This window comes from Balaenoptera borealis (assembly GCF_965194805.1).
Source record: "Balaenoptera borealis genome assembly, chromosome: 16".
NCBI classification, from domain to species: Eukaryota; Metazoa; Chordata; class Mammalia; order Artiodactyla; family Balaenopteridae; genus Balaenoptera; species Balaenoptera borealis.
In genome coordinates, this window is record NC_138872.1 from 27,079,386 (window position 1) to 27,103,458 (window position 24,073).

The 24,073-nt window shown below is 50.3% G+C and overlaps 1 protein-coding gene across 2 annotated transcripts; it reads right to left on the reverse strand.

Annotated features, from left to right (window-relative positions):
* Positions 1–1,737: 1,737 nt before the first annotated feature.
* On the reverse strand, positions 1,738–19,467 carry CCM2L (CCM2 like scaffold protein; the record flags this gene model as incomplete). Of its 2 annotated transcripts, XM_082359738.1 has the most annotated exons (10): positions 1,738–3,629; positions 4,520–4,658; positions 5,224–5,353; positions 8,006–8,069; positions 9,747–9,882; positions 12,994–13,457; positions 14,323–14,506; positions 14,599–14,682; positions 16,839–17,006; positions 19,306–19,467. In XM_082359738.1, 10 exons carry the CDS (start codon positions 19,465–19,467, stop codon positions 3,313–3,315), a joined length of 1,848 nt encoding a protein of 615 aa, XP_082215864.1. In that variant the 3' UTR covers positions 1,738–3,312. The 2 variants fall into 2 exon arrangements, with proteins under 2 accessions (XP_082215864.1, XP_082215865.1); XM_082359739.1 differs by lacking the exon at positions 14,599–14,682.
* Between the last annotated feature and the right edge of the window lie 4,606 nt (positions 19,468–24,073).

The following is a 24,073-nucleotide window of genomic DNA, read 5'->3' on the forward strand; positions in this document are numbered from 1 at the left end:
AATTCCCAGCTCACTGTGTGACCTTGGGTCATTCATTTCACCTCCTTGAGCTCCAGTTCCTTCATCCATAAAATGAGGATAAATAAATTTGAAAACATCAAAATTAAGGATTTGTCCAATGGAAAATTTGTTCAAAGGAAGGCACCACAGACCAATGGTTCTCAAAGTGTGGTCCCTGAACCATCAGCATCACCAGAGTACTTGTTAAAAACACAAGTGCTGGGACTTCCCTGGTGGCGCAGTGGTTAAGAATCCGCCTGCCAATGCAGGGGACACGGGTTCGAGCCTTGGTCCAGGAAGATCCCACACATGCCACAGAGCAAATAAGCCTGTGCGCCACAACTACTGAGCCTGCACTCTAGAGCCCGCGAGCCACAACTACTGAGCCTGTGTGCCACAACTACTGAAGCCTGCACGCCTAGAGCCCATGCTCTGCAACAAAGACAAGCCACCGCAATGAGAAGCCCGCGCACCACAATGAAGAGTAGCCCCTCCTCGCCCCAACTAGAGAAAGCCTGTGTTCAGCAACGAGGACCCAATGCAGCCAAAAATAAATAAATAAATTAATTAATTTATTTAAAAAAAACACACACAAGCGCTAAAAACAAACAAACAAAACCAAAAATGCAAGCTCTTATGTCCCATCTCTGTTCTGCTGAGTCAGAGACTCTAGAGTGGGGATCAGGAGATTCTGATAAATGCTGAAGTTGGAGAACCACTGCCATAAATAACAGATGGGCAATGCACTAGGAGAAGATACTTGTAACAACAATATCCAACAGGAGATTAATATCTAAAATTTATAAGCTACTCCTACAAATCAACAAGAAAAAACAGGAAATCCAGGAGATAATGGAGAAAAGATATGGACAGACAATTCATTGAAGGGGAAGCCTAAATCCCTGACAAGTATAGGAGGTTCTGAATCTCAGGATTGACAGAGAAACGCAAGTTAAAACAACGAGATGCCATCTTACACCCAAACTAGGCAAAAGTTACAAAGTCAGATAATGTAAAAGTTGTTGAAAATGTGGGGAGACAACATCCCTCACACGCTACTAGTGGAGCCATCCTAGCAGATTTTAGTGAAAATTAAAACAGAGATGCTCTATGATCTAGTAATTCTACTCTTGGGTATAGAGCTCAAAGAAATTTTCACACAGCTCCATAAGGGTCATGCACAAAGATGTTCATCACAGCGTGGTTTATGGTAAGAGGGAACTGGAAGCAACCTGAGTGTCCATCACTGGGGGAATGAATAAATAAAACAGTGGATGCTCAGCTTGGAATATTTTGTGGTGGTTGGATGTAATAATTTAGGTTTTTACACAGCAACATGAGTAGATCTTTTTTTTTTTTTAATAAATTTATTTATTTTTGGCTGCGTTGGGTCTTCATTGCTGCGCGAGGGCTTTCTCTAGTTGCGGCGAGCGGGGGCTACTCTTCGTTGTGGTGCTCGGGCCTCTCATTGTGGTGGCTTCTCTTGTTGCGGAGCACAGGCTTTAGGCATGCGGGCTTCAGTAGCTGTGGCTCGCGGGCTCTAGAGCGCAGGCTCAGTAGTTGTGGCGCACGGGCTTAGTTGCTCCATGGCATGTGGGATCTTCCCGGACCAAGGCTCAAACCCGTGTCCCCTGCATTGGCAGGCAGATTCTTAACCGCTGCACCACCAGGGAAGTCCCAACATGAGTAGATCTTAAAAACATATTATGGAGTGAAAAAGGAAACAACAGAATGAGATCCTTATACAATACCATTTATGTAATATAAACACACACACAGAAGACATTGTACATTTTATGTCCAGGGATATATATCAACACATAGGGGTGGGGTGCCTATTGTAGGGAGGGGAAGGATTGTGGGGATGTGTGGATGGAGTTCGGGGAATATAAAACAAAGTTAGACATCAGAAGGGCCTTTCATGGATCAGTTATGATGGGATGGTCATTTGCCACGAACTGAGTATAACTCATGGAACTCTCTGGATCTGAAGCCCTAATAATAATAATGATATTATTTTAACAATGGTGATAATAGTACCTACCTCACGGTAAGTGCCCTGTGTCTGGCCATGGAAGGCCATGTAAAGTTCTACAAATAAATTTTAGCTCATCTATGCAATTCTCTTGCCTCTTCTCAGGGCTTCTTTCTTTCAGCCTCTGAGCCTTTACTGAGGCTGTGCTGAGTCCTGTCCTTATGCTGACTTCTCTTCCCCTCCAACCCTGTCTTCAGACTTCTTTGACTACCCCAGATGCGATGGCTTGTCTGCGGAATCTTGGGTACTTTTCATTTGGGCCTCGAGCACAGAGCCAGGCTGTAATAGAGCTGTGAGGGGCAATTCCTATTTCCTCCTCCCAAACTGTGAGCTCCCTGAGGGTCTTCTCACCTCCACCTCAGTTCCTGTCCCGTTGCACACAGGTAAAGACAGGTAAACTGAGTCAGAAAGTGTTCGATGTGGAAGGGAACAGCATTTATTGAGCGCTTATCATGTGCTAGACCCAGCACTAAGGTCCTAACCTTCAGTAATCCCTATGACCCCCCTGTGAGGTGGGTGGGGCCGACTTCATGGTCAGAAGAGGAAATGGAGACGCAGAGAAGCTAGAACTGCTACCAGACAGGAGGCCTAGCCTGTCTGGCTCCAAATGCAAGATCTGAACAAGCAACCTGTTCAGAGCCTTAGGGCCAGGACTGGGACCCAAATCGTCCACCTCTGGGTTGACTCTCAGTAGAAAGAAACCTCTATTCCACACTAACGATCTAATTCCACCTGCGAAGGGGAGACCCTGCCTTTTAGAGCTTTAAAAAGACCCTCTACACCATTTAGTATGGTCAGTTTGAGGTAATATCTAAGGGGAATCAGGAGACTCCCTCAAGTCCCTTCTCTTGAACCTGTTTCTCAAACTGTAAAATAAGAGGAACAGAGGTCTTTGGGCTCTGAGAATTATTTTCTCAACCGGCCAGCAGGTGGAGCCCACTCTTCATCCCTCCCTTGGCTTCCAGAAGAAAGCTGCGGAGTCTCGAGGAGGAGGGAGAGTCCAGAGGCTAGTGGGACAAAGAAGTTCGCAGTCCACCCCAGCCGGCCTAGGGGCTGCCAAGTCCCGGTTAGGATCCCGCCCCCTGCAGGACATTCTCGGTACTGCAGGGACCGGAGCCCCGGGAGTAGGGACAGAGACCCCGGGAGGGTGGAGCCCCGGTTTGGGGTTTGAGTAGGAGGTCTGCGGATGGGGTCCCACAGGCAACGGCGAGTGAGACTCAGGGGAGGGGTTTTGGGGCCACCTCCTTCCCCGCCCTCCGCATGGGCGGTGGCACAGGCTACAGGTAGTTGTCCTCGGCCGCATCGGCCCCGCTCGGGGAGCCCCGGGCCTCCTCGTCCGTGCTTTCGTCGTCGTCGTCTGGGGCCAGCGCCTCGATGTCGTGCGTGATGTCGGCCAGCAGCCGGTGGAAGGCCTGCGCCTCGGGCCGCTGGGCCGCGCCGTCGTAGCTGCGCACGGCCGACGCCGACGTGGAGCTCATGCTGCGCTTGATGCGGCCGAAGCTGTCGGTGAGGATGCCGCCCTCGCGGATGCCCACGCCCTCCAGGAAGCCCTCGAAGTAGCCGATGTCCTGGTCCGGAATGAAGGGCCGCATCCCTGCAGGCCGAGGGGCAGGGTGATTCCTCGGGGTCAACCCTTCCCCTCCCACAGAAGAATTACAGGAGGAATCACTTTCTCTGGGGAGCGGAGTTCAAATCCCCACCCTGCCGCTCGCTGGCTGTGTGACCTTGCACAATTCCTTGACTCTCTGAGCCAGAGAATAAGGGCATAATGCTCCGCACGCAGTAAATGCTCACTACATGTTAGCTTATTATTGTTATCATTATTATTATTACATTCCCATTTGTTAGTTGTGTAACACTCCGCCAATAATTACTCTGAGCCTTACTTTCCTCGCCTGTAAAACGGAGATAATTACACCTGTTCTCTCGGTAGGGCTGTGAGGATTAAATAAGGTACTTAACACACACTGAGTGCCCCATTTGACTTCTGTTTTACTTCTGTCACTACTTACTAGCTTTGTGACTTATTTACGTACTTTGCTTCTCTAAGCCTCAGTTTTCTCATCTGCAAAATGAGGGCAAATCATAGTTTCAACTTCCCAGAACTGAGGGCGTTCAATGAGATGATCCTTGCCACTACACACAGTAACTGCCCAATACATGTTAGCTTAGTAAGATTATCGTTCCTGTTGCTGTTATCACTAGCCCTCCTTACTAGCTCTGTGACCTTGGAAGAGTTCCTTAGCCTCTCTGAGCCTCAGATTCCTCATGGAGCAAAATGGGAAGAATCATATCCTCTCCCAGCTTTGCTGTGAAGGTGAAATGGTTACACCTGTGCTCTCTCTCCCGGCTCTGACAGCAGGCAAGTCTCTTCCCCTCTCTGCACTTTGGTTTCTTTGTGTGCCTCATGGATCTCACGATGTCGGCTTTATGGGAGGCCGAGGGATAAAGAGTAAACACTCCCAGCCTGGGCAGGGGGCTCACCAAGCAGGAGGAACTTGCGCCGGTCTCCGTAGAGCTTCAGCAGGCCTGCGCAATAGTCCTGGATGGGCAGCCCCAGCCGGTAGTCCCGCAGCAGCAGCGCAAACTGCTGGATCTCAGGGGGCCCCAGCTTACTCCGCAACTGTTAGGGACACCATTCGAGATTAATCCCAAGAGCAACCCCCACCCAACCCCTGCCTAAAAGACCCAGAGCCCTCGCTAAGGGTGTATCCAGCCCAGCCCTCCTGTGAAAACCCGGCCTACTGGGGGACATCCAGACCCCTTGGGCTGCATCTAAGAATGGGATGTGGACTCAAGCTGCCCGATTTCAAATCCTGGCCCCTTCACTGACCAGCTCTGTGATCGTGGGTAGGTGACAACCTCCTTAACCCTCGCTTTCTTCATCTGCAACGTGAGGAGTGAGGATAATGAAGGCATTTCCTTCTTGGGTTGTTGAAAGGATGAAAAGAAATGATGCATTAAAGATGCTCAGAACAGTGCCTCGTATAAAGTCAACACTCAATGCTAGTTGACATTACTTAAGGCCTTTCACAGCTGACTCCGTTTGCTCTCCTAACCTCATGCCCTGCCCTGACCTCTGAGGTCTTATGCTTCAGTTATGTCCAGGATTATTCATGATGCCTGAAATACCCCATGTGTTCTCCAGGCCTTTGCTTATGCTGTTCGCACTGCCTGCCCCAGCTCACCGTGACCATGTAATCCTGCAACTGCTCGAGGCCCAGGCTGCTGTGGTCGCTGCCGCTGCAGTGGGAGCCATGGAAAGAGGGTGTGGACGTGCCGCTGTAACAGGCTTCAAATGTGTCCTGGGAGCCATTGCTGCAGAGACAGGGGGGGAAGGGGCCCTCACTCACCTCCCTCCGGCTCCTCTCCACATGGTAGGCTGAAGGTGGGAGGGCGCAGCCACCAGTGCTCTGGGCCTGGGGCCTCATCCTATATCCCATTTTGGCCTTCGAGGCCCCATATGATCTGGCCATGCACCACCTCTCAAGCCTCGTCTCCCCTTGCTGTTTGTGCTCAGGTCACCCTGCCTTCTGTCTTTTCTTCTAATACTCTAAGTACCTCCTCACCTCTGGGCCTTTGCACATGCTGCTCCCTCCACCTGGAATGCCTCTCTTTCCCTGTCTTTTGCTCAGCTAACTCTTCCTCACCATTGGATCTTAAATGTCACCTCCTCAGGAAAGTTTTCCCTGATCCCTCTAGAATGGGTTAGACCCTCTGTCAAATGTGGTCACAAAGTCTGTAAGTCTACCCATGACATGAAGGCCTTTCCGATGCCCCCACCAGATCTCCTCTCTAACCACTGTGTCCTTCACACCCTCTGCTGCAGCCGTAGTGGCCTCCTGGCTGCTCCTCAAACATGCCAAGTGGATCCCGCTCCATCATCCTTGCACTTGCTGTTCCCTGTACCTGGAGCGCTCTTCCCCCTTTTATCTGTCAGGTCTCAGCTCAAGTTTCATCACCTCGGAGAGGCCCTCCTGACTCCCCAGATGAGGTGGGTTTCCACAGCCTCTCTCTCAGCACTCTGAGCTTCTCTTGAGTGTTTATCACTGTTGATGCTTATTATTACTAAATAATGATTTCATTGTCTCCTGTGCTACCTTGTAAACCATGCAAGAGCAGGGACCTGGTTTTCTCTGTTTGTTGAGTACCTACTACTATGTGCCAAGCACAGGCCTCGTCCTTGTCTTGCTCCCCACTGTATCCCTAGCACAGAGCACAGTGCCTGGCACATGGTAGGTACTCAATAAATATTGCTTAAATAAAAGTCAACCTTGGGCTCCTGCCTCCTGGTCTCTACATTGTTCCAGAACCATCTTCAATTATTACCTCCAGAGAAGCAGTGTAAGCTTAGTGTGGATTCTGGAGCCAGCCTGTCTGGGTTCAAATCCCAGGCCTACAACTTACTAGCTGCTTGACCTTGGGTCAAGTTACTTAACTTCTCTATTCTTCAGTTTCTCTATCTGTAAAATGGGATGATAAAAATTGGTGTCGGGCTTCCCTGGTGGCGCAGTGGTTGAGAATCTGCCTGCCAATGCAGGGGACACGGGTTCGAGCGCTGGTCTGGGAAGATCCCACATGCCGCAGAGCAACTAGGCCCGTGAGCCACAACTACTGAGCCTGCGCATCTGGAGCCTGTGCTCTGCAACAAGAGAGGCCGCGACAGTGAGAGGTCCGCGCACCGCGATGAAGAGTGGCCCCCGCTCGCCGCAACTAGAGAAAGCCCTCCTCGCACAGAAACGAAGACCCAACACAGCCAAAAATAAAATAAATAAATAAATAAAAATTTTTTTAAAAAATTGGTGTCATTGTGAGAAACAGAGGAGTTAATATTTGTAAAGTACTTAGAGTCATGGACTAGGCAGTAAATAAACAGTAGCTACTGTAATGTTGCTACATTGATTTTAAAAATGAAGTGCATTATAGAATAGCACTTGGCAGACAGCAAGTTCAAAAGTTAGTCATTGTCATGACTGTCATCTCTCTAGCATATAGCAGGTTGTTTAAGGACTGGCCTAAGAGTGCACAGTATTAAGCAAGTATATTGCCGCTGAAAAGGGGGGTGGGGGGAAGTAAGGCCTATATCATTGGCAGAGACTGTCCCTTGTCAAGCCAAAGGCCTTAGTAACAGAACTAAGGTGACCAACTTGTCCCAGTTTTCCTGGGACTTTCCTGGTTACAGTACTGAAACTTCCATGTTTCGGGGAACCCCTAAATCCTGGGCAAACTGGGGTGGTTGGTCACCCTAAATAGAACCCTGGACAATGTTCCCAAATGAGATTTTTTTTTTTTAAACCTACATTTTCCAGACTTGCTTATAGCTAGTTATGGCCATGAGACCAAGTTCTGGCCAATGAGATGTAAGCAGAAGCCGTCAGGTAGGAATTCTAGCAAAGCTCTTTCTTTAAAGAGATTCCTGGTATGCTACTGTGATGGCTGGAGCTATAGCCACTATCTGGGCCCATGAGGTGACCTTGAGGATGGAAGCAAGTGTTAGAGAGGGAGGAAAAGATAAGCCCGAGCCCTTAATGACCATAAGGCCATAAACTCCTTGTCTATTTTATGTAAGAGACAGGGGGAAAAAGCTTTATCCTTTTTAAAGCTACTCTTTTTTAGGATTCTCTATTCCACAGAGCCAAAATGATTTTTTGGCATTAGCTGTGATTTTGGCCTCTGCAGGCCACTGTGTCTGGATGACTGGGAAAGAGCCGCAGGCCCATGTGGACCTAGTTCTGAGTTCTGGCTGCCCTGTCTGTCTCTCAGGGGTTCAGATCCTATAAGCTCACCAGAGCCTGGGAAGTTCAGGTTACCCGCACCCTCAGGGCCTAGCATCTCAGCACAAATCAAGATGGAGTCACTTTCTCCCACCCTCTCTTGCCCATAAGGGCTCAAGAATGCCTAGATGAGCAACCCTGTTTGTGCAGGGACAGAGGGGACCAGAGTGGGGTCCCTGAGAAGGACGGTACTCACAAGGAGCTGCAGCAGCTGAAGTCGGCGTCATAGGCGTAAGTCCCATCCGTGCGGCAGCTCTCACCTGGGGGCAGCAGACAGAGGGCGGTCAGAGGCGGCAAAGCAGGGACCAACATCTCTGGCTCCCTGGGACCCCAAGCTCAGCCCCACCCTGGAGTAAGGATGGCCGGTTGGAGCGCGAATGGCCTTGTTAGTAACTGTACGGGTGTTAGCTTTCACTCTGATTGAAATGGGCAGCCACTGGAAGTTTCTGACCATGATTCCTGCCCCCACCGGCAACACACAGCCAACCTTGGGCAACGCACCTCTCCTCTCCTGGCACTCAACTTCCCCAGGGTTGGGACAATACCACCTTCCTGCCTACCTCAGGGGGGCCTTGGGGAGAGCAAGCCAGGGAACAGGTGAGGTAGTGCTTTGTAAACTGTATATGTTTGAGAGAGAGAAAAAAGAACTTTGAGGGGAAGGAGCTCAAAATCATGAGGAGAAAGGAACACCAGGTACAGAGAACTTGCTCTGTACCTGTCCCTGTCATCTCAGTGAATCCAGCTACTGGCCTCCCCCTGCCCATCGTGGTTCACTTAGCGTCACTTCCTCAGGACACTCCCCTGACTTTCCAGGCCCCGCTGGTTCCTCATTATACATTCTCATAACACTGTGTGGTTACATTTTATTTGTGTAACTATTTAATTACTGTCGGCCTACTTCAGCACTGCACGCCTCAGAGGGAGGGCCGCATCTGGCTTTACTCGCCAGTACATCCTGGTGATTAGCAGGAACCGACACACAGGCGTTCAAGAAATATTTGTTGAATGAATGAATTTGTTGAAATGTCTGTTGAGTTATCTCATTTATTTGTCCATCATCCCTGGGAGAGTCAATGAACTTTCCCAAATTCTCAATAACCACAGTTCCCACAGATGCGAGTGCCTCCAGAAGGAAAGAGCCGGCTCCCCGTTGCCTGAGCTATGCAAACAGGGACCACGCTCAGGGGGCTGTGACTGAGGAAGTTCACTTAATGGCCCTGAAGGCAGCATGGGGAGTGAGGCTGTTGCAGATGGAAGCTTTAGAATCAGATGCACCTGGGTTTGAATCCTGACTCTGCCATTTACCAGCTGTGTGACACTGAGATATTTATTGACTACTCTGAGCCTTAATGTCCTCATCTGTAAAAACTGTATTCATAAGGCCTCAGAGCGTTCTTTCATCCATTCAGAAAATACACCTTGAGCATCTGTCCCTGGTCCTGTGTTAGGCACAGGGGATACAGTGGCAAACAGGACAGACAAGGTTGTTATGAGGATTAAATAAGATTCGGTACATTGGCCCTGTGCTTGGCACATAGTTGGTGATCAACGAATACCTCTGTTGGTCTCATTCTCATTCCAGCCCTTGATGAAATTCAAGGACCAGTCTGGAAATCTTGGTTTTGACCTAGAGTCCTAGTGGGACTAGATGGCTCAGTAAACTGACAACGCATGTGCTTAGGCTTTGGCAAAGCAGGGACACCAAAAAAACAAAAGGGAGAGAGAGTTCAGCTCTGAGGGTCTCGTTCTGAAACTACGTTTGAGGTCATTATGAAATTTGACATTTTATTTTAGCGACATATCGGGGGTATGCTGTAATTGCTGTAGAGGTCAGGACCCCTAAGGGCTTTCATTGGCCCCAGTCCTGGGACATCCCCCCCTCCTCTGGCCTTCCAGGATGTTTCACAGGAGGGGCCGCCAGGAGTTGGAGTACTCACTGCGGCTGCAGAGCCACGGCCGTTCCGGCGTGGACGTGTAGTGGTAGCCGGCCCGGTCCACGCACTCGATGCTTTGGTCCCCGTAGATGATCTGGAAGACCTGACAGATGAGGGCGCAGGACTCCTCTGCAGCATCCTGGCCCAGAGAGGACAGAGCTCAGGCTTTCTCCAGGGACCAGGATGCCCCTGCTTCTTAGAAACGCAGTGTGAGGAGGCGCACAGGGGCACACGCACAACTATGGGAGCCTTTAAATCGACTTTGAGGACATTTGTCATCAAAATTATATGGCCACGCTCTGGGTGGCCTTTATAGAAACAGCCACTCACTGGCCTTTACAGAATCCAGTGACAGATGTAACTCTTCTGCCCTGAAAAATGCACACATGCACCCCAAATTCCTGGGAGGATTATGGGGCCTCCTGAAGCTTATCTAAAATAAGCCCTAATTTAGTTTAATTTACACGTAGGACGCTGAAGCCCAGAGACCTAAAGTGATTAGCCAGGGAACCCAGGTCTCCTAATGCCTAGTAAGAGGAAAGGAAGAATTAAGTGTATGAAAATGTTAGGCTCAACAGAGTTACTACTGCTCAACATAGTTACTATGCCATATTTTAGATATGAGCTTCCTGGCACCCAGGGCAAAAATGGAAGCAGGATGAACACATAAACTTCAGTCCCTGATAGAAGGAAGGCATTTAAGTTCTTGGGTGCAACTTTTTTGAGATCGCAGATTTGAAGAGGAATTTGCCTCTTTGATTTACCTCTTTAAATCTTTAAGCAAGAGACATGGAAAGACAACAACTAATGAAGAGACCAACTTCATGAAGCCACTTCTTACATTGTGCTTCTAAAAAAGCCAGTCCAGTGAGTAAATTAAAATGTAACCCAGGACAGGCATTTTGGGATGAGAGAGTGAAATTATCATTAAATCAGGATTGACCCTTATAATAGCTCTACCAAATGGACAGGGAAGAGGGCATCCTTATTTTATAATGAAAGACATGGAGGCTTAGAGTGGTTAAGTGACTTGCCCAGGCTCACACAGCAGGCTCATGGCTTTGGTTAATATTGGCACCCAGGTTTTTTGACTCTAACTCCTGTACCCTCCTTGGGACCATGATGCCTCAGATTGGAGGCCAGAGGCTGTTACTCCTAGAAAACAACCCTTATTTATTTACTCATGCCACAAATTATTATTTAGTCCCACTGTGTGGCAGGCACTGGGCCAGGCTGTGGAGTCTCAGAGGTGAATTAGATGAGGCCTAAAGCCCTCACAGCCCAGTGGGATAAACAGGGTACACTGTTCCCTCTGCCTGGAATTTGCTTTCTTGACTCTTTGCCCTGCTGCTTCCTTCTCTCTTACACATTTCAGTTTAAAAGGCACAAACTCACTTTCCCTCTGGAAAATGGATCTCCTCCCTCATTAGCATTGCAACCTGCTTTTCTTCTTGGTCCCCATCACAAGGCATAGTAACATAGTACCCATTAATCCATCTATTCAGTATATTTATTTAGCACCTATCATGTACCAGGCACTGTCCTAGGGGCCGGGGATACCACAGTGAACCATCCAGAATGCACAGATGTCTTGAGATGAGGCTAGAGAGGAAATGAGGATGGTGGCTAGGCCACCATTATAAGGTAGATGGCCTTATAAACAGTTGTAAGGACATTAGATTTTACTCTGAGTGAACTGGGGAGCCACTGAAAGGTTTTGAGCAGTGACACGATGTGACTTTTGTGTTAACAGGACTGTTCTGACCGTGTGGGGGAACAGATTCTGGGCAATGGCCAAACCAGTGAGGGGTGAGTGAGTGACCCAGATGGGGGAAGATGGAGCATGGACCTGGGAGTGGGGGGACAATGGAGTGTGGGGAGAAGTAGATGCACTTTGGTTATACTTTAGAAATAGGGCCAACAGAGTGGCCATGGGTTGTGTGAGAGAGAGGAGCCAAGGAGTGCTGCAGGGTTTTGGTCTGAGCAATGGAAGGACAGAGCTGCCATTAATCAAGACAGGGAGAACAAGGGAGGAGCAGGCCTGGGGAGAAGACTGGGCGCTCAGCTCTGGTCGTTAGACCTTTGAACGGAGAGGCTGAGTGGAGACACAGATGTGGAGATTCGGTGGGAGGTAACATTTGGGGGAGTTCTCTCACTAGAGAAGGCCACCTAGAAATGAGTGTAGATAAAGGAGAAAGAGGATCAAGGACTAAGCCTGGGACAGTCCAACCTCAAGAGACTGGTGAGAAGAGGAGGCACCAGCTCTTGAGAAGGAGCAGCCAGGGAGGTAGGAAAACCAGGAGAATGTGCAGAGCTGGACACCAAGTGAGAAAATGTTTCAAGTCAGCACCAGAGCCTGAGTTTACTGGTTACCATCCACCTCTCTCTCTAGAGAGGCACCGTGTCTGTTTTGTTCACCATGTGGGGTTTATATATAGAAGGAGTTCAGGGCCCTGGGCCAGAGAAACAGCTTACAAGGCTCAGGGTTTGGAGGTGTCTGCTAGATGGTGAGCTCCCTAAGGGAGGGCACTAAATATGTCTTTGTTCATCTCTGTATCCATGGCACCTAGCCCAATGCCTAGCACAAGCTGGCGCTCAATGAACATGGTCAAATGAATAAAAGCAAGGGTGAATGTGGAGGATGGGGGTGGGTGGGTGGGTGGGCAAGAATGGCCAGAAGTCTTCTGCCTTGGGTGATGGCCACTGTTACCAAGAGTACAGGCTCTTAACTTCTGGGTCCCAATGCTGAAATCACCACCTGCTTCCTGTGTGACCTTGCACAAGTTGCTTAGCCTCTGGGTCTGTTTCCTTCTCTATAGAATGGGAATGGTGGTAATATTTGCCTCTAGGGGTTACTGTGAGAATGAAAGGACTTAATGCTGGTTTCCTGTCTGGCACAGGTCGGCACTGAATTCGTGCTGGTGATTACTGCCCTCATGATTGTTACTGTGGTAGTGCGGACACTGACGACTTTGGAGAAGGAGCAGGGCTGGATGAGGGGTTAGATCAAGTCTGTTTGGGCCATTTTGAGCTTTCATCCCATTGGGACAGCAAGGGGGAGGTGTCCTGGGGCTGGAGTAAAAGCCTTTTGGCGTCATGGGCACACAGGTATTATCTGAAGTTCTGGGCAGTAGGGCCAAAGGAGGGAAAAGAAAAGGGGCTGGGGTAGACTCCAGGAACCTGGGGGGCGGGGCGGTGAAGACGCGCCGGGGAGGCAGGGCGCAGGGCCGCGGGATGCCCTCGGGCTCACCCTGTTGGCCACAGCCAGGATGACCAGGTTGCAGTAGGCGTCGGGGCTGGGGTCCTGCGGGTCGAGTGGGTTGGGGCCCGGGTGGCGCCGCTCCCAGCTGCCGCCGCCTCCCGCCTGCCTCCGCTCCCAGCTGCCGCCCGGCTTGCCCGCGGCGCCGCCGCCGCCGCCGCCGCCGTGCCGCCGCTCCCAGCTGCCGCTGAACGTCTGCCGCCGCTCCCAGCTGCCCGACGCCCGCGCTCCGGCGCGCTGGCGCTCCAGGCTGCCGCCGCCGCCGCCCCCCGCCCGGGCCTCGGCGCCCGCGCTCCCGCCCCACGCCATCCGCCAGTCAAGGCTGCAGATGGTGTGGCGCCGCTCCGTGGCGCCCACCCGCCGCTTCTCGGGCGCCGCCCCGGGCGGGCCCGGGTCGCGCCCCGCGCCGCCGGGGCTGGCGTCTACTCCGGCTGGCACCGGGTCCACGCCCAGACCTAGGAAAGGCCGGGTGGCCGTCAGAAGCAGGAGATCCGGGCTGAGAGCCCTCTCCCGAAGCCAGCTGGATGTCCTGACCCCGCCGCTGCGGGGGTGGTTGGGGGGACAAGGGGTCCAGGCGCGTCTGGCCCCGCCCCTGTCCTCAGGCCCCACCCCTGGCTTCAAAGTCAGGAGGCCGGACCCCGCCCCACTACTGGTCCTTACTTTTGGGTCCCGCCCCCACCCTCAGGCTCCACCCCTGGGTTTGGCAGTTCCCACCCGCCCCACCCGATCCCGACGCCCCTTGCCTCACAGACCCTGCCGTCTGGTCTGAGAGTAGTCGTCAGGCTGTCCCCTCCTTCTTTACCCTTAACTCGGACCCTGTCCCGGGTTTCAGGAACACCTCCTTGGCTTCCGGCTTCCCTTCAACCCCTCTCCTGGCCTCAGGCCCCGCCCCTAGTCTGGCAGGGTCTAGCATCTCCCACCAAGATACCCCAGCCGCGAGCTCCGCCTCCCCAGTGTATGGCCCCTCCCCTAGATGAGACTCCGCCTCTGCTAGGTTCCCTCCTAGCCTCGGAGCCTTGCTACCCTTCATCACGCCCTTTAACTTCAGGCCTCAGGATTCTGGCTTCTCTACCGTTTCGAAGATGGTGGGTCAGGCCGCCCCCGCTTCAAGCCTCAACCTTGGGCTCCCTCTTCTTGCAAACAGCCATGTCCTATCCCTAGTCTCAGGGTAGTTTGGTCAGGTCTTTCCATCACCCCGTTATCCAGCCTCAGGCCCCGCCCCTGCCCCAGGTCACGCCCATGCCCAAGACTAGGTGTTGGGCCCTTTCTCTACTCCTTCACCTCCCCCGCCCCGCCCCTGCCAGGCCCCGCCTGCCGTACCGGTCTTAAGCACCAGCAGGTGCAGCGCGTCGTCCTGCAGGTAGGAGGCAGCGGCGATCTCGTGCGTGGGGATACGCAAGATGAGCTCCTCGTTGTCGCGCCAGGTGAGCAGCAGGCAGCGGGCCGACAGGCTCAGGATGCTGTCCTGCTCCGCCGTGGTCTTCAGCGGCAGCTCCTTCAGCTGCTGCGGGGTGGGTCGGATCTCCTGAGTCCCGGGGGCCTCGGGTGGGAGAGGTAGAGGACCAGACCCTGCCCTCCCCTCTCCCAGAGCCTCACCCTGGCCGTGTCCAGCAGCTGCAGGAGCTCGTCCCGGCTGGAGGGGTTCAGTGAGGAGGTGACCCAGGTGAGGTGGCCCAGGAACTGGATGGAAATGGGGCGGGGGCGGGGGTGGTGGGAAAAGAGCAGAGAGAGGTCTCCCTGAAACCTTGGAGGACCCTGACCTCACTGACACGGTGCGGGTAGACTGAGATAAAAATATCTGAATTAATAATAATAGCCTGATAATAACTGTTATTAAAGCCATCGTAGGAGCCAGGCATAGTCCTGAGAGTTTTATGCACTCATTCATCCTCGCTTAAGGATGAGAAAACTAAGGCACAGCAAAGCCAAATAAACTGCCCAATATTATAGAGCTAAAAAGGGCAGAACTGGACTCCACACACCAGAGTCCATACTCTCACTGCTAGCTTATTTTTGCTAAAATAAGCTTATTTTATGTCCACATAGTTATTTAGCTATGGCAGAAACAAAAGTCATTAGAATAGCTTGAATTTCCTGCTTGGCCTGAGTGGCTCTGTGCGCCCCAAGCACCAGTGTCAACTGACTGTGCAGGTCACTGGCCCTCTTTATGATCTTGTTGCAGAAGTCAAATGGAAAGGGAAGAATGTTGTATCCAATTAGTATATAATTTTGTCGGAAAAATGATGCCCCAAATTAAATTAATAGTAATAGTAAATTCTGCATTCATTCTTAGTTATAGCTTAATGTTATCACACTTAAATGTTATTTAATATAAGAATTAACTTTTTAAAATATTTTTAGTTTTATTCTTCTAGGTGATTCTACCAATCATACCATTTCTTTTCTTTTTATTCTCTATGAAATTTCAGTTCCCAATTTTTTACGTGGATTTGTTAGCTTTTCTCTTCATATAGGGTTGCCAGGTAAAATACAAGATGCCAGTTAAACTTGGTTTTCACATAAACAACTAATATCAATACTAAAAAAGTACTCATCGCCTATCTGAAATTCAAATTAAAAAAAATGTTTTTATTGAAATATAATTGATTTACAGTGTTAGTTTCAGGTATATAGCAAAGTGATTCAAATACATATTCTTTTTCAGATTCTTTTCCATTATAGGTTATTATAAGATATTGAATATAGTTCCCTGTGTTATACAATAGGTCCTTGTTGTTTATCTACTTTATATATAGTAGTGTGTATCTGTTAATCCCAAACTCCTAATTTATCGCTCTCCCCACCAAAATTCAAACTCAACTGGGTGCCTGTTTTTGCTAAATCTGACACTCCTACCCCCATATCAGTCTTTATTGGGTAGTGAGGATTCTCCACTGCTCCTTCATGGTGTTCATGAAATAGAAGTAAAGCCCTTGAGTTGGCCTAAGTCCATGTGGCCTGCAGAACTGGCTTCCTTTAAGCTGGACACTGTCCAAGTAGCAGCAATGTCACTGCAGTAAAATCTCACAGGACGGTCTGGCTTTTTGGTGCACAGGGCACCTTCCCATCTGCTCTCCCCTTGGGGTAGGCTTTGAGCCCCATGTTGAGATGGCAACACTGAGGCTGAACAGGTGGAGGTCACTTGCTGAGGGTCCCCAGCATAATTCTGGGGCAAGGCTACCTTGAACCCAGGCCTCTTTCCCCTGAGCCTCCCCTGTGTGAGACAGGGCTGGTCAGGGGTTGGTGTGGGGGACAGGTAAGGTCTTTCCTGATGGGATCCAGAACATGCCTCCCTAAAATATGGCATCCTGGCACATTGAATATCTTAAGCTGAAGGAGTTTGAGAACACGGCAGAAGCAGGAAGGTCACTCTAACTTCCCCCACCTCACCCATCTTCCGTGAAAGCAGGCGATAAATCTCCCTGGTGAAGGGTACCCTCCTTTCAAGGTACCAGTAGGAAGGGAGACATCCTTATCACCAGGGACAGGGAATTAAGGGCCGAGAAGTCTGTATAAACAAACCTTGTTCCTCTTTCACCATTTACCACCCCCCTCCAAACCCCTCTGCCTTGTCCATTCTTCACAGATTTATTGTTTCTTTGTCAAAAAGTATAAAAGCTTCCTGCTCTGGTCACTTCTCAGGGTCTTCCATTCTCTTCTGAAGGCTCTCATGTACATGTGAAAACTTAATAAAATGTGTGTGCTTTTCTCCTGTTAATCTTTGTTCAGTTTAATTTTCAGATCCAGCCAGGTAACCTAAGAGGGCTGAGGAAAACTTTCCCCCCAACCCCTTACCTCAAGATTCTTCCCACCCCTCCTCCTCATCCCGCACGTACCTTGACCTCTTTCTCCAGATAGTCACACAGCAGAATCTGGGGGTCGATGAGGTAGTCGGGGGGATAAAGGGGCATCGAATGCAGGGGCCGGCGGCTCACACTGCTTCGAAAGGCTGCCCGGCGCCCAGCCTTCGGGAACACCAGCCTCCGGATGGGGGACACGAAGCCCTGGGAGAGGCAGGGGCGTGGGGGGAAGAACAGTAATAACAGCAACTGACTTGATCTTATTCAGCACTTACATGTGCAGCCTTTTACTTACATTACCTAATTTAATTCTTACAAAAACTCTGCAGAGGGGGTAGCTCTATGATTCCGTTTTATAATTGGAGAAACAGCCTCAGAGAGGGAGCTAGCTAATAAGGTCACCAGCTAGTAGTGGTAGAACCACTAGTTCACCTTGGGCAGTCTGGCTCCAAACCTTCCATTCTAAACATGCAGGTGAGGGTAGAAGCCCTGTGCAGGCCCAGGCTGAGGTTTAAGGAACCCCCACCCAGGCTGGGGCAAGTACAGAAAAATATTAACATTCAATGTGGCTGAGTGGTGGGTGCATAGGTATTTAAGCTATTTTCTGTGCTTTCCTAAGTATTAGAAATGGTTAACAGGTACCTTGAAGTTTAATCCAGTGGGCACCTGCATAAAAATGGCCTGGATCAAGGTTAAAGGAGCAAATTTCAGGGCCCCAGCCCAGCCCAACAGAATTTAAACTCCCAGGAAAGTGTGAGCACTGCTCTAGAGCGGTGGTTCTCAGTGTGTGGTTCCTGGGTCTCCACCAGCAGTAGCAGCAACTTCGCCTGTGAACTTAAGAGAAATCTACATTCTTGCGCTCCATCCCAAACCTATTGGATCAGAACGTGGGATGAGACCCAATGATCTGTGTATTATCAAGCGCTCCAGGTGATTCTGCTGCAGGCCCAGCTCAAGTTTTAAAATCAGTATCATGGAGCCTGGATGAAGTACGTGGAAGCTCTGAGAAATGACAACAAGCGATGTGGGAACGGGCCTTCCAAGCGGAGGGCACAGCACGTGCAAAACACTGGGGGCTGCAAGGGTGAGCAGGAGCCTGGAGAAGGTGTGTTGTAGCTGTGGCTGAATGACGAGCTGAACAAGTCTTAGAGGGCTCGAATGCCGGCTGTGGAGCCAGGACTTTATCCTGTATATGGGAGTATGTGTGTATGTGTGCGCGGAGTGGGGAGGTAAATGTTTTGTCTGTGGCCCTCAATGGCCCACCCCTGCCCACTTCTCCAGCCTTATCTCACCCCACACTGCCCCTAACTCCTGCCCTCCAGCTATAGGGCCATCTTTCAGTTCTTCCTACTTGCTACATTCCTTCCTACCATGGGGCTTTGCACATGCTGTGCCTCTGCCTGAAACACTCTTCCCTGTCCTCTTTCCTTTCACCCATCAGATCTCAGCTCAAACTGACCAGTCTAGGGCTGGGTCCCTTAATATTCTGTCCCCCAGCACTGCGTATGGAGACTTTTGTGCAGTTTTACATTAATTGTTTTTTGAAAAAAATTAATAGTTGTCTCCCTCACTAGAATGTGAGCTTCAGGGAGGGAGCAGGGACCTTGTCTGACTTTGCTCACCAAGTGCATTATCACCAGCACCAGGAACAGTGCCTGGCACATAATAGGTGCTGAATAAATAAATATCTATAGAAGGAATGAACCAAGAGAGAACAAGCACCTATGTCTTGTCTCCCTTCGGAGCCCTCACAGTTCATGTGGGAGTCTTTTCAAACAGCTGGATCTAGGCTTCCTGGGGGAAGAGGGCTCAGTGGGGGTGGGAGTAGGAGTTGGAATCCCAGAGGCTCCCTGGACCACAAAGACAAACAGGTGAGATGCCCAGAGAACTAGACTAGAAAATATCTGAGAGTCAGGAAGGGGTAAAGGGCTAGGGGTGGAGAGAATGACTCCCAGGCTGAGGCCTTTGGAGCAGAACTGGTCCCTGTATAAAGATAGGGAGGGGGCAGGCTCAGTTGGAACCCAGCGGGGGGGAACCCCTAGGTGTCTCGAGCCTGGATAGGCAGCCTCATAGCACAGAATTGCCCTGGCTGAGGTCCTTCTGTCTCGGGGGAGGCAGGGAGCAGGGGAATGGGTTTGTTGGGTGGCTGTCTATCTGTCCCTCGGTCTGAGAAGCTGCAGGAGGGGATTCCCAGGAACACCAGGGAAGCAGGTTGAGAGCATCTCCCAAACTAATCTGACTGGCTGGGTTTTCCTGGAAGGTGCCTGTCCGTCTGTCCATTGCTGGGATGGCAGAGGCCACTGAGAGCAGGGAGACGGGTTAGGGAATTTTGAGCCCAAATGTCTGGCTGCCCAAGTGTGGGGAGGAAGGTCTTTCCCAATAAGAAGAAAGGCTCTCCTGACGCCACTCACTGCCCATCACCCCCCTCCTCCCCCCAGGCTTCCCACTTCTCCAGCTCCGGGGACATTTCTCTACCCCGCACCCCTTCCAACCTCCCACCTACCTTTTTCCCTTTCTTGACTTCATATTCCATGGTGAAGTGTCCCCTCCACTCCTGCCACCCTCCTGGCCACCCCCCTCCACCTTCTCCCCCCACGCAGTTCCTTTGTTCTTTTTCCTGCCTCGTCGGAAACTCCACCAGTCCCAGAGTTCCTGCCCCTCCCATCTGATAGTGAGCGGTGGGGTGTGGGGTGGGTGGAGAACGCAGCCTTGGGACCCTCCAGCTGAACAGTGGAAGCCCAGCCAGAGCAACTGGCCTGGGGAGAAAGCCCCCAAGGCCTCCAGCCAGCAGGCTTGCTATTTAGGGGGCTTGGGAGTTGGATAAGGCTGGAAATGGTCCCCTGAATTTGGAGTCGGAAAGTCCCAAATTCCACCCCCTCTTCTGCCACCGACCTTGCTGTGTGACCTTGGCAAGACAGGTTAGTTCCCCCTTTCACAGCCTCAGTTTCCGCCTCCCTTTTATAAGTTAGGAGTAAACACTGCCTTCTTCTCTGGGCTGGTGTGGTGAGAACTAAATGGAAGTGGGTGGGAAAATGCTTCATAAACTATGGAATATTGTGTCTGAGCAAGTAATGACTTTAAAAATTAATCATTACTATTAAGGGAGGTGGTATGCATGGGCTTCAGAGACAGGCTGTTTGAGTTTGAATCCTGGCTTTGTCACTTACTAGGGTTATTACCTTGGGTCTGTAACCTCTTGTGCCTCCATTTCCCCATCTGTAAAATGGGCATAATACCAGCCTGTGACCTTGTAAGAATTAAATGCACTTAGAAAGGCTCTTGGCACATGTGAGGTACTCAATAAATATTAACTATTTACCTGTGTGTCTGTGTGTCCTGGGCTGTTTTACTGTCTCTTGAGAGAATAATATTAGAGAGGCAAGGTTCCCTCTGTGGTTCTGGACTGAGCACTTTACATATTTCATCTCACTTATTCTTCACAATATTGGGGTACCATTGTTATACCTGTTATACAGATTTTTAAAACAGGCTCAATTGCAGAGGCTGACCCAAGGAGGGGACACAGTGAATGAGAGGAGGACCTGGGATTTCTGCTGGGTCTGGCTCTGATCTGAAGCCTGGTTCCTTTCCTCTAGGGCCTATGCCCTCTGTGTGGCCCACCCAGGACAGTTGGAAAGGTTCTGACTGACCCCTCCTTACCTTGCCATGACCCCTGGGTTCTGGAGACCTAAGTCCTGGAACTGATTTGCTGTATGATCCAGGGAGGTTGCTTATTGTAAGCTCCCTGGGCCTCAGCTTCCTCATCTTTCCAACGGGAACAATAATCCCCTGTCCTGCAGTCAGAGACATGGCAGGAAAGACATCAGGCCGTGGATAAGAAGGCAGTTGGAAATTATGAAGTGCAGGGGCCAATGCATAAGATTGTTTTGAGTTTTTTCTAAAAGCCTGGGTGTGCCAGGTTAGTGCCGGTGGGAGCGAGGGTCAGAGCTCCCCACTGCCTCTGGGTGTGAGAGCAGACGGAGATTCCCAGACACCAGCCTTCCCTCTTCCCCTCCCTCCCTTTTTCGGGGGTGGGGAAATGGCCCAGGCTGCTTAGTGCTAGCTCATACAGCCGCCCCCTCCTGCTCCCCTACATCCTGCCAGTCACCTCCCAACAGCAGGAAGTGAGATCTCCCTTCGTCCCCCAGGCCAACAGGAAGAGGCCAGGTTGTGCTACCCAATCCCTGACTGCCCCAGACATCAAACTCCCAGTTAACCCCTGAGCAGGTCCTGAATTCCCACCCTCAGAGTGGCAGCAGGGAATGAAAGGTGGTCTCTTGCTTTGGCACCTCCAAGACTGACTTTTTTTTTTTTTTTTTTTTTAAGATTTTCCTGATGTGGACCATTTTTAAAGTCTCTATTGAATTTGTTACAATATCGCTTCTGTTTTATGTTTTTTTGATTTTTTTGGCCACGAGGCATGTGGGATTTTAGCTCCGTGACCAAGGATTGAACCTGCACCCACTGCATTGGAAGGTGAAGTCTTAACTGCTGGACCTCCAAGGGAAGTCCCCCATGACTGACTTTTGCAAGCCTTTTCTTCTCTCTGAGCCTCAGTTTCCCTGTCTGTACAATGGGGATGTCTGTTATTCCTGGAATAACTCGAAACATCACTCAACTGCTGGGAATCTCAAACAGGACAAGAAGTATTCTGAATGCCACTAAAAAGAGCAAACTATCTCTGTGTTCCCTGCAGTGGCCACCCCAGGGCCATGAACAGATCAAGTGCTTAGTACATGTCAGTGGAAATGGGCGGAGACAGGTGGACCTAGGTTCAAATGTGTATGACCTTGAACCAGTAGTTTCTCTCGGAGTCCCAGAGTCTCGTGTTTCAAAAGCAGGATAATGATGGTGCTTGCCTCAGAAGGCTGCTGCAGGGATTAAATGGGATCAGAAGCATACAGTGGTAACACTTATTAATAAAGTTCCTTGTGAATCAAAAAAGAGGTGAGTAAAACGAAGTCCATGCCCTCAAGACATAACAGTTGTGGCGAATAGGATTCACCTCTTTTGAGCCACCTCCAATTGTTTGGCAGGGGCTGCCCTAGAGTGCTGATTAGAAAAACCAGATCTACTCCCAATGAAAAAGGGATTGCCATGGGATGGTGGGTGGGTGGGGAATGTGGCAGCTGGTGTACAGTGCATATGCTGACCCCTAAACTGGTGAGAGAGAAAGACACACAGGCAAAGAACTCTGATACAAGGCAAGCGACTTGTTTGGGGAAGGTAGAATCAGAAGCCATTCACCAAGCCTGTGGCATTCAAGCCAGGCTTTGAAGGGCGTATGGACAGGAAGGTCGCTCCAGGCAGAGGGAACAGCGTGAACACTCAGTGCCTGAGATGCGACACTTTTGGCTACCAAGAATAGACTATCCGATCAAAAGTGGCTTAGACATAAGGGAAATTTATTATCTCCCAAGACAAAGCCCAATGGTAAGTGATTTTAGGGCTGGTTAATTGAGCAGCTCAAAAATGGCATCAAGTTCCTTACATCTTCTGCTTTGCTGGTGTTATAGGCTGAATTGTGTCCCCCCCCCCCAAAAAAAAATTTATTTGTTGAAGCCCGCACACCCAGTACCTCAGAATGTGGCTGTTTGGGGAGAGAAGACCTTTAAAGAGGTGATTAAGTTAAAATGAGGCCATAGTGTGGGTTCTAATCTAATTTGATTGGTGTCCTTATAAGACGAAATTTGAACACACAGACACCAGGGGCGTGCACACACAGAGGAAAGACCACCTAAGGACACAGTGAGAATGCTGCCATCGGCAAGCCAAGGAGACAGCCTCAGAAGAAACCCGTCCTGCTGACACCTTGATCTTGGACTTCTAGCCTCCAGAACTGTGAAAAAATAAATTTCTGTTAAGTCACCCAGTCTGTGGTATTTTGTTACGGGAGCCCTAGCAAACTAACACAGCTGGCAAGAGGGCTGTAGCAGTTGTAGGACCAATACAGACATGATACTACTCATCATTATTCTGGTTTTGATGCTATCAACCCTTGATGAGGCCAAGGGTTTCCCCTTCTTGTGTGTCTTTTTATCGAGAAGGAAAACCTTTCCCAGAGATTCTTCAAAAGACTTCCCTTAGGAATCTAGGGGTCAGATGTATTAGCCAGGATATATTTCAGCTCTAACAAAGACCCAAATAACAGTGGCTTAAACGTGATAGAAGTTGATCTCTTCCACCACATAAGCAGTCCAGGGCAGGTATAGCAGCTGCATGTGTCCAGGACCTAGGGGCTTCCTGTCTCGCTGCTCCACCAGGCTAGGGTTTTGCTTTCAACTTCAAGTTGGCTCTCCACACAGCTGCAGTCAAGCCAGTAGGAAGGATAAACTGAGCCAGAGGAGAGCACAGCTCCTCCCTCTAAAGGGATGACCTGGAAGCAGCACAAAGTTCTACTGCTCATATCCCATTGACCGGAACTCGTTTCCATGGAAACGCCTAATTGCAAAGGAGGCTGGGAAATACAGTCTTCTATTCTGAGTGGCCATGTGCCCAGCTAATAATTCCTTTATAGAAAAAGGGGGGGCATGGATACTGGGGGACATACAGCAGTCTCTGCCTCACAGAATTGGGTCACATGGCCCTGCCCCCACCAATCCTGTCAGGGGAATTATCTTGGACCAATGGTTCTCAAACTTGGGTGTGCCTCAGAATTCCCGGGAAGGCTTATAAAAACATGGTGCTCCCCACCCACACAATGGCTGATTCAGTAGGTCTGGGGTGGGCTCTGAGCATCAGCATTTCTAACAAATTTCCTGGTGATGCTGCTCTGGGGACCGCACTTTGAGAACTACTGTCTTGCCTCCTAAGGCCAGGTAGGGGCTACATTCCCTGAGCACTTGGGCTGGGGGCTCCTAGGAAATGGGGCTCTACCTGTATGAGAGAATGGTGAGAAAGGGCATTGGGTGGCAACCAGGAGAACCTCACAGAAACAGGAAGATGGTGGTTTAGAGAAGCTATGAGGTCTAGGTGGGGTGATGTTGGAGGTGAGGATTAAGAGGTATTTTGGGTCCAGGTTGTGAAAAGTCAGCATCTTGCCTACTAAAGAATGTCACCAGCCATCTGGCTCTACAAGAATTGAGTCATTAGGCACTGCAGTCACTGACCTTTAACACACCCTGAAAGGAGATCAGGAATGAGGCACTCTGTGCTCTGGGAAAACTGGCAGAACAGACCTTCAGATAGTTACACATTTTCAGGAGAAATTTTTTATGCACCTGGATTCTTGCATCTTCCCATACTTCGAAAAGCACTAAAACCATTAACTA